The sequence below is a fragment of the Microtus ochrogaster genome, linkage group LG9, assembly GCF_000317375.1.
Source record: "Microtus ochrogaster isolate Prairie Vole_2 linkage group LG9, MicOch1.0, whole genome shotgun sequence".
Taxonomy (NCBI): Eukaryota; Metazoa; Chordata; class Mammalia; order Rodentia; family Cricetidae; genus Microtus; species Microtus ochrogaster.
The window spans coordinates 4657240-4669537 of record NC_022034.1 but is presented as its reverse complement, the minus strand read 5'-3'; the positions used below and the strand labels follow the sequence as shown (position 1 = coordinate 4669537).

General features: G+C 38.3%; 1 protein-coding gene across 14 annotated transcripts in view; it reads left to right on the top strand.

Annotated features, from left to right (window-relative positions):
* Positions 1 to 2769: 2769 nt before the first annotated feature.
* Positions 2770 to 12298, top strand: part of Afdn (afadin, adherens junction formation factor) — a 90042-nt gene continuing 80513 nt past the window's right edge. For 10 of the 14 annotated variants that reach the window (XM_026787425.1, XM_026787422.1, XM_026787421.1 and 7 more), the window contains exons 1-4: positions 2770 to 2961; positions 5984 to 6099; positions 7879 to 8042; positions 8886 to 9046. In XM_026787425.1, the coding sequence (XP_026643226.1) occupies positions 2787 to 2961; positions 5984 to 6099; positions 7879 to 8042; positions 8886 to 9046 (616 nt within the window). In that variant the 5' untranslated portion in view covers positions 2770 to 2786. The remainder of the gene's footprint in view (positions 2962 to 5983; positions 6100 to 7878; positions 8043 to 8885; positions 9047 to 12298) is intronic. The other 4 variants (XM_013352335.2, XM_026787424.1, XM_013352334.2 and 1 more) reach the window with 2 other exon arrangements.

Here is a 12298-nt window from a genome sequence, read left to right as displayed (position 1 = left end):
GTCACTATAAACCCAAATTTTAGGCTCAACAATGGATTTTATTAATTTTTAGGTCTGATAAAACTTGGTAGATTTATTCACACCAACCAGATTAGAATTGGCTAAGGAACTAAACAATGTTAATCTTAATTATTAAGGGACTATTCTGGTTATAAAGTATACTTGGCTATTTGTGTGGAACGTGAAACTAAATTACCCATTAACACTTACGTAGTGTTCATTGAAGTCATGGCCAAGTTTTTTATAGGCTGTTTTATTTCAGCTTGACAAGACCTGAGGAATTGTTTTATTACAAAGATCAGCAGGAGTACCAAGATAGTAGCTTTGGGGTGAAGATACGACTGCCTCCTCACTCCCCTGGGGGTAATAGCTGACCACATGAGTTTACTTTCTCTGTAAAAGGTGCACAGCACACAGTGGCTTCCTGTGAGGACAGTGCAGTGGTTTGCCTGCTTCTCTGTGTCTGCCCCTATCTAAAAACAGTTGGTTCTCCTTAGGATGTTGGAGAGTGTGCTTTCCTTGCCTACTAGTAGCAGGTTTTGTGTCTACGTGGTTTGTTTTCCTTTGTTTGCTTGGTTTGGTTCTTTACTACCAACTGATTTACTTGCTAGTTCTCAGAGAAACTGATGCCTTCTTGACAGGTACATCTGACTTGTTTTATTATTATAAATGGGACAGATTGCTTGGTAGCAGAATGCTTAAGTGCTATGGACATTTACCTGCTCTTATGGTGTGACACCTAGCTATGGACATTTACCTGCTCTTATGGTGTGACACCTACTAGAGAGAGGTTTTGGGAACTCAGGACAGTAGTGCAAGTGTTTGGGATACTTGTGATATAATATGTCTTCAGGCTGGTAGTAGGGAAAATCTTGCAAACTTGTGGTGAAAATAGGGCTCCTATATAGAAACTTAGATTTCTATAACTTGGTTTAATTCTGTTTTTTTCCCCCCTGTGATATCTTAGAAACTTGTAGAGAAGAGACCAGAAACTGAAGTGGAAGGCACTTAAAAAAGTCCAATGGGCTAGGGTGAAAGAGGGTGTCTGAAACAGAGACAGGATGAAAGAGAGATGAGGAAATAGCCCGTAAGAGTATTTGATACAGAGGCTGGCCTGTAGACAGTGTTAATGCTACTAACATTAATTTTCAGGTTCTGGTTCTGATAATTTATCCACCTGCATATATGCCTTTACACCAGAAGAAGGCATCAGATCTTATTATAGATGTGTTGTGAGCCACTATGTTTTTTGATGGGAATTGAACTCAGGACTTCCAGAAGAGCAGCCAGTGCTCTTAACCTCTGAGTCATCTCTCCAAGCCCCTACTTTTTGTTAGTGTTTTTCATTCATTAATATCTGCAGAAAAAGTTGTTGATTGGGGGAAAGCTGGAGAGACTTATTGGTCATGGAGTGAGAATTTGACTTCCGAGAGAAGGGAAAGCTCCTACAAAGAAAGCATAAAGGTCAACATGTCAGGGTATTGTCACTGAGCCTGGTGACATAGTTTCATATCTGGACATGGTAGGAGGAGAGAGCTGACTGTTACAAGTTGTCCTTGATCTCAACTGAAACACAAGTGGTATGTGTGTACCACCCCCTTCAATAAATAAATGAAAAGACTGTGCTTTACCCCTGCTCTGTTTCTGATTTTATAATTAGATGCAAAGGGTGAACAGAAAGAAGAATCTGGTGTTAATAGCACAGCTAAGTCTTTATTCCTGCTAGAGACATGGATATGACCTATACTTGGATGCAACCTATCTTTCGGAATTTTGTTGGAAATTACTGTATTTGTTAAGAAAATAAAAAGGAGGCTCACAGTTGTATGAACTTTGGCTTATCTTAGAGTTAAGGGGAGAATGTGAAACCAAACACCTTGGGCTAGAAATCCATCCTCACTTTTCCATAAGATTAAGATCTACCTGAAATGTTCATTTAGTATGAAATTCATATAGAAAATGAGTTTAAAATGTCTTTATTTAAAATACTACTATTGGGATTAGGGAAATGTCGAGTATTTTTAAGAGCTTAAGAGGTGGGCAGACTTTGGCAGTGCAGGTATGGGCTTTCCAGACAGTGATTCTTGGTTTTAATTCTGTTAGCTGGCATTTTCTCCCTTCTTTGAGATAGAATTTATTACAAGCTGGCCTTGAACCCTCTAACCTCCTGCATCCCTCCCAAATGCTAAGATTACAGATGTGCACAATCATACGCTCAATGGTGAGATCTTGAAGAGGGGTTTAGTAATAGTATCTGTTAAACAGCATGGTTGTAAAGACAAGCATTGTATGCCATGCTATGTGTGACACTGGCTAAGAACTAAGTAAATATCAGCTGCTGTTGATACCAGCTGCTCTACTGCCTTTGTTTTATATGTGAGAGGTAAGGCAAAGACTCTAGACTAGTAGTTCTCAACCTTCCTGATGCTTCAACCCGTTAGTATAGTTCCTCATGTTGTGGTGAACACCAACGATAACATTGTTTTCGTTGCTACTTCATAACTGTAACTTTGCTATGTCTGTGTTTTCTGATGGTTGTAGGTAACCCCTGTGAAAGGGTCCTTCGACTTCCAGGTTAAGCAATGCTGTTCTAGACAACTTGTCCAAAATCACATTTGAATACTAAAAATCTATTATTTACCTTCTAAGATGTTTGTGATAAACATTTGAAAAAAAACCCAGCTGATGGATAGTCTATTTATTGTTACTAAGAAGTGAATATTTTCAGAGCAACTTCTCCAATAACATACTTTGTTTTCTTGTAGGATCTGGAGTTTCATGGAGTCATGAGATTTTATTTTCAAGATAAAGCTGCTGGAAACTTCGCAACAAAATGCATTCGGGTATCTAGCACAGCAACCACTCAAGATGTGATTGAAACACTGGCAGAGAAGTTCCGCCCTGATATGCGCATGCTGTCCTCTCCCAAATATTCCCTCTATGAAGTGCATGTCAGTGGAGGTCAGTGGAGGCTGTGTCCTGACCTGGGGTATAGCTTGTGCAGTGTGATAATCAGGTCCCAGGCTTGCTGCTCGACTTCTTTCTTTACTGTGTCCAGCAGTCATTGGCAGGATGGCAACTGTTCAAATTCTTGTACATAACTATTAGAAGTTATGATAACATATTTTATGTATGATTATTTCTTTTTTAAGACTTATTTATTGATTATGTATACAGGGTTCTTCTTGCATCTATGCCTTCAGGCCAGAAGAGGGCACCAGATCTCATTACTGATGGTGTGAGCCACCATGTTGTACTGGGAATTGAACTCAGGACCTCTGGAAGAGCAGTCAGTGCTCTTAACTTCTGAGCCAATGGTTATTTCTTTAAAGTAACCAGCCCAACGATTATTTCTTTAAAATAAATGCCATTAACATTTCATTAAAAAGATTTGCCCAACCTATCTGAGTGTCTTGTATATCAATAGTATTGTGTGCTACATGCTTTTGTATAAAATTCAGCTATAGATGATAATGCCATGGTTACTTGTAACTCAGATAAATATTGTATAGGTTAAATCAGTGATCTTGCCATATATTTTTGCATTCTGTTAACAGCACATTTTTATTATTCTTTGGAAACAGTAGGACATCTTAAGGAAAATCCCCTTATATATTTTGTAATGTCTACTTGTTTTAACATTAGCAGTTGTTGTGTGAGATTATTACTGGGGAGACATGAGTAAATATTTACTTACACCAGATAGAGAGAATCAACAATAGATCAGAGTCCATCTTGATGAACCATTGAGTTTTAGGGGAGTTTACTTAGAGGACTATGAGTGAGGGGGCTATTTATAAGAGTAGAAATGACTCAAAGACAGCTATGTCATAAAAAGCCCAATCCTGTATGGGTGACAGCTCTTGAACGCTGAAAAGCTATAATGTACCACAAATCTCAACAGATTGGAGGTTGCTCTTTCTGGTCAGGTTGACTGGTCTCTGCTCCTTTGTAGTTCACCTAGTCAGAGCTGTAGCTTAATTTGTCTGAGAGTATCTCAGTAGTCCTTACTGCATATATATGTTTGTGGAGGACGGACGGGAGCCTAGAAAATCTGATCAGTTTTAGGGACTTCCTGAAGCTGTTGAGTTGTGCTTCCCCATAGGGATGGAGTGTTTGACATCTCTTTTGCAGACTCTTTGTCTTAATGTGTTTTTCTTCAAGATGGAGGTTTTCTCCCCCAGAAAATTGCTGTCTAACAGCAGTTAATAAAAGTGTCTTGCAACTCAATACCACAAGTTAGGCTGACTAGAAATGCAAAAATGTAAATATTTTATAGATACTTTTGAAAATGTTTAATAATGTATTAAAAAGTTTTAAGTACAACAAATATTGCTAAAAAGGGTTATATATGGCACAACACCAATTTCAATACATTTTAATTTTCAGCTATAAAGTTTTTAAGACATAATAATTTTTTCTTTATTTTTATGTATACAGCTTTCTTTGTACATTTAAAATAAGATTGGAATGTTTTTGATAATGTTGATTTTCAAGTGTTACACACCTTTTTTCAGGAATGTATGATATGGTCCATATTTATTACTTTATGACTCCCTGTGTAAATTTTAACTAGATTAAAATCAGCTGCAGAGGGTGTTCTCCGTTCCAGGTGATTTTCTTGGAGATATGTTTTCTTTGACCTGCACACCTCTATAAATAGGATAACAAGAAAAGAAACTTCTGTTCAGCCTGTTTGGTTATTCGAATATCACCACCAAGGGCCTTAGAATAATATGAAAGATTAGAAGTTGAGTTTTAAAATTATGATTATAAGTTTTCAAAAAGCTCTTCATGTGTTTTTCCTTATCTTCTTTCTTTGTTCTCTTTGTTTTCCGTTTTATTTCATGCTGTGGATTAAAGCCAGGTTCTCAAGCATGTTAGGCAAGCTATATCTCTAGCCTCAGCATCTGAGTACAATCTTTGGATAGTGAATTATTTGGCTAAAAAGAACACATAGCACTTCCTTGTATTATGTAGTTTCAAATAGTTAATATTTAACAAAGACTTGGTAAGCTTTCTAAAAAATAGTACATATAAATGAAAGGAAAGCTAAACTTTGTATTTTATTCTTGATTATAACGACACTAATGAGAATTGTGCCTCCTGAACCTGGTGAGCTTCTCTGGCTCAGGGCTTCCTTTTGTATCCGCACAATACTGGCAGAACATTTACAGCAGATGTTATAGAACAGGAGCTCACTTGGAGCCAGGGTTTTTTTAGTGTCTGGTAGGTACATCTGCTCCTTACACATATCAGAGCTTGTTTGTGGCCTACTGTCTCTGGGCCCCACTTCTTATCTGCTTTGCTTTCAAGGGCTAAAGCTTGGGTCCAACCCTTGCTTCAGTCATAGGGAAAATAAATTGATTATTTATTTATTTGTTTAATATTATTGGGGTAGTGTGCACATGTCATGGAGTATGTGTTTGGAGGTCAGAGGACAGTTTGATTGAAGGGAAGACTAATGCATCTATCACTGGAGACAGGTGATGGGCCTGTTGCCATTTCTTGATAAGGAAGATCTGAAGCATCAGTGGGATTGTATGTACCATTAACATGATTTCCTTATCTTGTAGTTGTATATGAGATAGTTGGATATATAGAAATGTTCATCTCTTTAGTGTCCTCAGTTAGATCAGAATAAAGGAAGTATTCTTTCCTGGTCAGTGTCTGGCACTGAATCTACCATGACAAACACACTAGCAACAAAATAGCCTACTAATTAAAACTGATTTGACATTCTTAACAATATATTTTACCTGGTCAGTGTCCAGCATGGTAGAGCAGTAGCTTCAAGGTGCTGGACTGTTTCAAAGTGATTTGAGATTATATACAGTGCATTTCAATCTGTCAGCAGGTAATTGAAGGACTTAAGTATCTTATGTGCATAAATTAAAGTTATCTCTTTTGGCAGATATTGTGTTTCTGCCATGAAATGACCACGGCTTTTTCTTTTTTCTTTTTTTCATTTCATGTTTTGAAGAAGAAAGAAGATTAGACATTGATGAGAAACCTCTAGTTGTGCAGTTGAACTGGAACAAAGATGATCGGGAAGGTAGATTCGTCCTTAAGAATGAGAATGACGCCATTCCTGCCAAGGTGGGAGCAGTCCCTGTGTCTGATGAATGGACAAGGCTATGTTCTGCCATAGGAGCTTCTCTTTTTCCTATAGTCCTTTACCTTCAAAAATACGCTTGGGAAACACCCTGTTCTACCTGTTTCATCTTTTAGTTCACCTGGTCGCCCATTGTTGAAGAAGAAAGTTCTATATGCTTTTGAGAAAATGCTGATAACCAGTTTGTCATTTTTAGCTTTCTTCCAAATTATAGAATCAAAGTTGTTCTGTAGGAAATAAAAAGGACAGAGGAAATGTTGAGTACCCACTTGCATGTGCACAGCTTCCTAAGGCACATTTAATGCATTTTCATATTGATGAGATATGAGGAGTCAAGATGAGGAGTCAGAAAACGTCCTTGGGTTTTTGGGTGGTGTGGTAGATGTTGCAGTTGCTGTTTTGTTGCTATGATAAGCTATCCTGACGAAAAACATGTAAAGGAATAAGGGTTTGCTTTGACTCATTTCCTGGGGCAGTCCTGGAGGCAGGATTACATCATACTCCACTGAGATAACTGGAAAGTGTGTAGTTGTACGCTCAGTTGAGTGGCATCTTATGTAACATTTTGGTATTAACAAGTAATAGCAAATACAGAGGTTGAAAATATTGTCTAAATTTTTGCCTTATGAAAGTTTTCTGCTGTCTTGTGTCCATGTTGTGTGTTATCCTGGATAGCTAAACAGAAGTGCTTTTGGCCTTCCTCGTCACTACGTTCTGGTGGTTAATTTGTGGCAAATATGTGTAAAGTAGAATGGATCCCATGGCTTTGCTATCCTTGCTTTATACCCTGATTGCAACTGCTGTTATTCCCATCTGTTTACTTTGCTATTGACCACTGACCCTTACTGGAACGTATGAGCTCTTCTTACCAGTACAATGTCATAAGTATCTATGAAAGAAAAAATGGAATAATAATAATGTTTTTTCATTTACCTTATAACAAAGCTTTGTTTTTCCCCTCTTCCATATCATAACTATTATTTTTCTTTATGTATTAAACTACTTAAAAATAATGTAGCTTTGTGTGTTAACAGGCCAATTTTATAGGTTAAAAATTCAGACTGACGCCAGGTGGTGGTGGTGCACACCTTTATTCCCAGTACTCAGGAGGCAGAGGCAGGCAGATCTCTGTGAGTTCAAGGCCAGCCTGGTCTACAGAGTGAGTTCTAGGATAGGCTCCAAAGCTACAGAGAAACCCTGTCTTGAAAAACAAAAAAACAAACAAATTCAAACTAGGACACGCAATTAATAACAAGATAAGTAAAATAAATCAAACATTTTCCAGAAATAGTTACAACTTTGGTTCATGAAAACTAGCTTAAAGATAGCTACTGCTAGAATTTCTTTTGCAATAGAAAAATATTCAGTAGACCTTTTCCTCCTTATCTCCAGTAGATTACCTTCTCTCAAGTTACTTTATGGGAACTTTTGAGTTTTACTTATTAAAAATCAGATTTCCTGATTTGTACCCCATTTTCTTTCTTTCCATTTTTTATTGCACCCTATTTTGTGTGTGAATTTGGATTTTTATTTTCTTAGTTTTAAATTGAGGTGAGATTTACATATAGTGAAATGCATGCATCTTGAGAGTACAGTTTGCTTGGTTGTGACAGATTTTACAGTGTTACTCTCCCCACCCTGGCCCCTTCCTGTTTGAGTTTGTTTACTTGTTTGGCTTCTGCGGTGAAGGCAGTAGTGGAGCCTGAGGAGCCGGTGTGGATCCTGGGTCATGGTTAGTGGGCTGATGATGTTACTTTTACCAGAAGGCTCAGAGTAATGGACCTGAGAAGCAGGACAAAGAAGGCGTCATTCAGAACTTCAAGAGAACTCTTTCAAAGAAAGAAAAGAAGGAAAAAAAGAAGAGAGAAAAAGAGGCACTGAGACAAGCCTCTGATAAGGAAGAAAGGCCTTCACAAGGGGATGACAGGTAGGTCTTTCTGGAAATATTTTTGCCACTGTGTGCTACAAGCCAAGTGTGTATAATACAGCAAACCTGACTCAGTGATGGGTAAATGATGGCAAAGCTGAGTGAAACTGCCAGGTTTATTTTGGAAACTTGTCCTTTTATATGTAGCAGGTGGCCCTCTCAAGAGAGGAAGACTCTGTTCACTTTAGGCAAACACTAGTTAATGTTTTTTTCTGAGAAGACCACCAAATTCAGTTGTCCTTATGTCTTCAGCTAGTCCTTTGAAACTCGTTTCTGTGACTTTGAAGCAATTATGGTTCTATATTTTGCTCATATAAACTGACCAGAGTTGGCAGGACTAGGCCACTGAGCAGATATTCCTTCTCAAATTGAGATGCAGTTTGGACATCCTGTTTTTATCGCAGAAGCTCTGTTGTAGATGTAGCCTCTTATGAGGTGATGCCTGTGTAGTTGATTGTGAATAGTATAAAGTAGGCTTATTTAATGGAGTTATGCAAGAGAGAAAAGGTGAATGGACATGCTGCTCCTGTATGGAAAACATCCTAGAAAAGGAAAATTTAAATAGGACACCATGTGGCTTGCTCTTTCCTTGTTTTGCTTTATGAGAGGTACATTATTTGGTTTAGAAAATGAACTATTTCAGATGAATAAAATCATTTAACCTGATAGTTTAAAGTGTGACTTATTTGGAGATAAATTATTTTATGATTACATATTGGTTATAATTAAACAACAGACCTATACGGGAACAGACGTACACAGATTACACTTGCCATTGTGATGTATGTATTTCTGAGAGGAAAAAATGTTTAAAATATCGTTGGTGATCTTTTCTTCTTACAGCGAGAATTCTCGACTGGCTGCTGAAGTTTACAAAGACATGCCTGAAACGAGCTTTACTCGGACAATTTCTAACCCTGAGGTAGTAATGAAACGCCGGCGGCAGCAAAAACTTGAGAAAAGAATGCAAGAGTTTCGGAGCTCAGACGGGCGGCCTGACTCAGGTACAGAGGGGATTGCTTTTCTTCATATTCATGGTGGAATGCATTAAATTGTACTTCTTATAAATGTATTTCTTACACTAGAAAAGGTGAAGTAGCCTTTTAGTAGCAAATATGTCCCATGTATGTCTCACAGAATTCTTCTTATTTAGAGATGGCATCAGTCACATACTTAGCCACATGGCCCTTCTCCTCCACCCCTCAACCCTGAAAACATTAGACATAGACTAAAGACAGGAAAGATAATTACCACAGTCTTGAAAATTATTAACTCACACATTCTTTTCTTTCACTATGTGTTGCTTTGTAAGTCCCAAACTTGAGACAGATTGCACACTTACTAGTTCTCTATAAATATTTTAGTACATTTTCACGAAGAGTGAAACTTCATAATAAAATATAACTCCTGCACCAACACTAACACACACACACACACACGTACACGATTTATATAATTTCAAGTCTGTCATTCTAGAATTCCCTTTTAGTTTCCTTTGTGTTTTGTTGTTTTGTTAAAAACTTAGGTGTACTGGTTGGCTTTTATGGACTTGATATAAGCCTAAACATATTTGGGAAGAAGGAATCTTAGTTAAGAAAATGCCTCCATAAGATTGGCCTGTAGGCAAGTCTCTGGGATATTGTCTTGATTAATGATTGATGTGGGAGGGTCCAGCTTGCTGTGGGTGTTGTTACCTCTGGGCTGGTAGTTTTGGGTTGTAAAAGAAAGCAGGTTGAGCAAGCCATGAGGAGCAAGTAAGTAAGCAGGGATCCTCCATAGTCTCTGCTTTGGTGTTGCTCTTACGTTCCTACCCTGACTTCTCAGTAATTGATGGACAGCTGTAAGTTGACATAAACCCTTTCCTCCCCAAGTTGCTTTTGCTTGTGGTGTTGTTTTCATCTATAGAAGCCTTAACTAAGGCACTAGGTTTTTTGTCTTATAGATTTTGGTGACACCCTCTGATGCTCATTATTGTTTTCCCTTCTGTTTTTTTGTTTTCTTGATTAAGATATAGATACAGGTGTAAATGAAGCTATTGGTGTGACAAGAATATTTTCTTTAGTGTCCTCTAAAGTTGACCAGTGATTATTAAAACTTTCTCATGAACTTGGGTTTAAGATTTCTTCCGCATCAATTTGAAGTTCACTGCATCTGTTTTCTTTAAGGGTTTATGAGAGTCACTCCTGGAGCCAGTTGATACGCCTGTGGTTTCAGTGGCTTTCTTTCATGGGGACGTAGGGAGGGATCTGTTCCTTTGCCTTGGAGATAGTTTGCAAGTAGCCCTTCTTCCTTTTAAACTTTTGTGATTTTGTGTTGGAATTAAAGGTATGTGCCACCACCACCCAGCTTGTTTTATTTTCTTTGCTTTAGAGTTTTGCCCCTGTACAAATGTAATACATTTAAAGGAATGTGGCTTCTGTTGCTGTACATGGCAGTGCAGGCCGTATTAGCACAGGGTTTTCTTGCCTTGTTTTCTTCATAGTATTTTGCAGTTGCTTAGTGTTTCTGTGGGAAGTAGATTTGATAAAGAGAGTTGAAATAGTTGGCATCATTGTATTGTTAACTGTTTGAGTAAAACTTTGACTTACACCTAACTGGGCATTGTATCCAGCAAAGAAAATACTTGTTTTAAAGTAGTTTTACTTCTTAAAAAGTAATAGGACAACCATTTTGAGTTTCAGAAAGAAATAACTGTATTAGAGGGCTATATCATTAATCTTACCGTAACCCCCCAAAGTTTAGTCTTATGTCATCACCTCTATTTCTTTTCTAACATTACCTTCCAGGTGCTTGCTACTTGGGCATTACAATGCTATCCAGGATACTGCAGAGCTAGCTTACTTGATAGTGAGAAGATTCTGATGGTGGGATGTGTATAATTTCTTTACAGCCTTCTTAATAATAATAGCTCATGTTGAGAAAAATCACTTCATTCTGGACTTTTTCTCTCCAATCCAAGTCTTAGCAAAAGGATTTTCCTCCCTTTCCAGACTGTCACAGCAGTCGTCTGTATGTATGGAGTAGTAGTAGTGCTTCGTGCCTGTGTTTCCAGACAGTCCTCTCGGCTTCACTCAGAGGTTCAATAGCCCAGAGCTGTGGAGGAGAGAAGGCCCTAGAGCTCTCTTGCTGCCTTAGCATTGTAAACTTGTTTCAGCCTTCAGTGCCTTGAATTCTTAATTGGATACTTTATAGGAATTGTTGTGTTAATGATTATAAAAGAAAAAACAAGCTATAAGCCAGTTTGGGGTGTACATGCCTATAAACCTAGCAGTGTGATAGTTATTTCCTTATTGCTGTGATAAAATGTCTATACAAAAGCACTTTGAAGGGTATATAGTCTGTCATGGTGAGGAGCACATGGCGGGCCGGCGTCATGGTAGCATGAGTAGCAGCCTGACTGGTCCTATTGCATCTGTGCTTAGAAAGCAAAGAGTGAACAGAAGTGGGACTGGGCTATGAAGCCTCAAACTTTCTCCCAGTGATAAGTTTCCTCCAGGGAGAGTTCACTCTCCTAAAGGCTCAGCAACATTACCAAACAGCACTGTCAGCCAGCTGGTGACCAAAATGTTCAAATGTCTGTGACATTCACATTCAAACCATGGCAGAGGCTGAGACAGGTTTGGGGTCAGCTTGGGCTACATTAAGATCTGCTCAGAAGCAAACACACAGAGTTGAGGAGAACAAGGGGCTTCTTTGTTTCATAATTATTCTGATAAAGTACTTTTGGGATGCAAAAGACTTTGTTTAGGTATATACTGTCTTGTTATCTTATGCACCAAAACTTATGTATAGAAAAAGAAAAACATGTTTAGAGAAATCTGGGCGGTGGGGGCCCACACTGTTAATCCCTGCACTTGAGGGGCAGAGGCAGGTGGATCTCTGAGTTCCAGGCTAGCCTGGTCTACAGATCGAGTTTCAGGAAAGCCAGAGCCATACAGAGAATGCCTGTCTTGTAAACTTAAAAAAAAAAAAAAAAGATTTAGAGAGGCAGAGGAAAACAAGAACACTGGTAACAAAAGGACCACTGAGAGATACTTATGCATGCTAACTACATGCCAAGCCTGAAGATACTTTTGCACTGTAGGAAGGAGTCTGACATGGTTACATACATGAACTTTGGAAAATGAAATCGTGCTTCCACCTGAGGAATATTTAGGTAGCGCAGAAGTGTGTGAGTCATAAGAGATAAGCTGGCTGAGAGTATCTAGATACAGCATGCTTAGTGACAGTATTTTCTTTTTCTTTTCTTTTCTTTT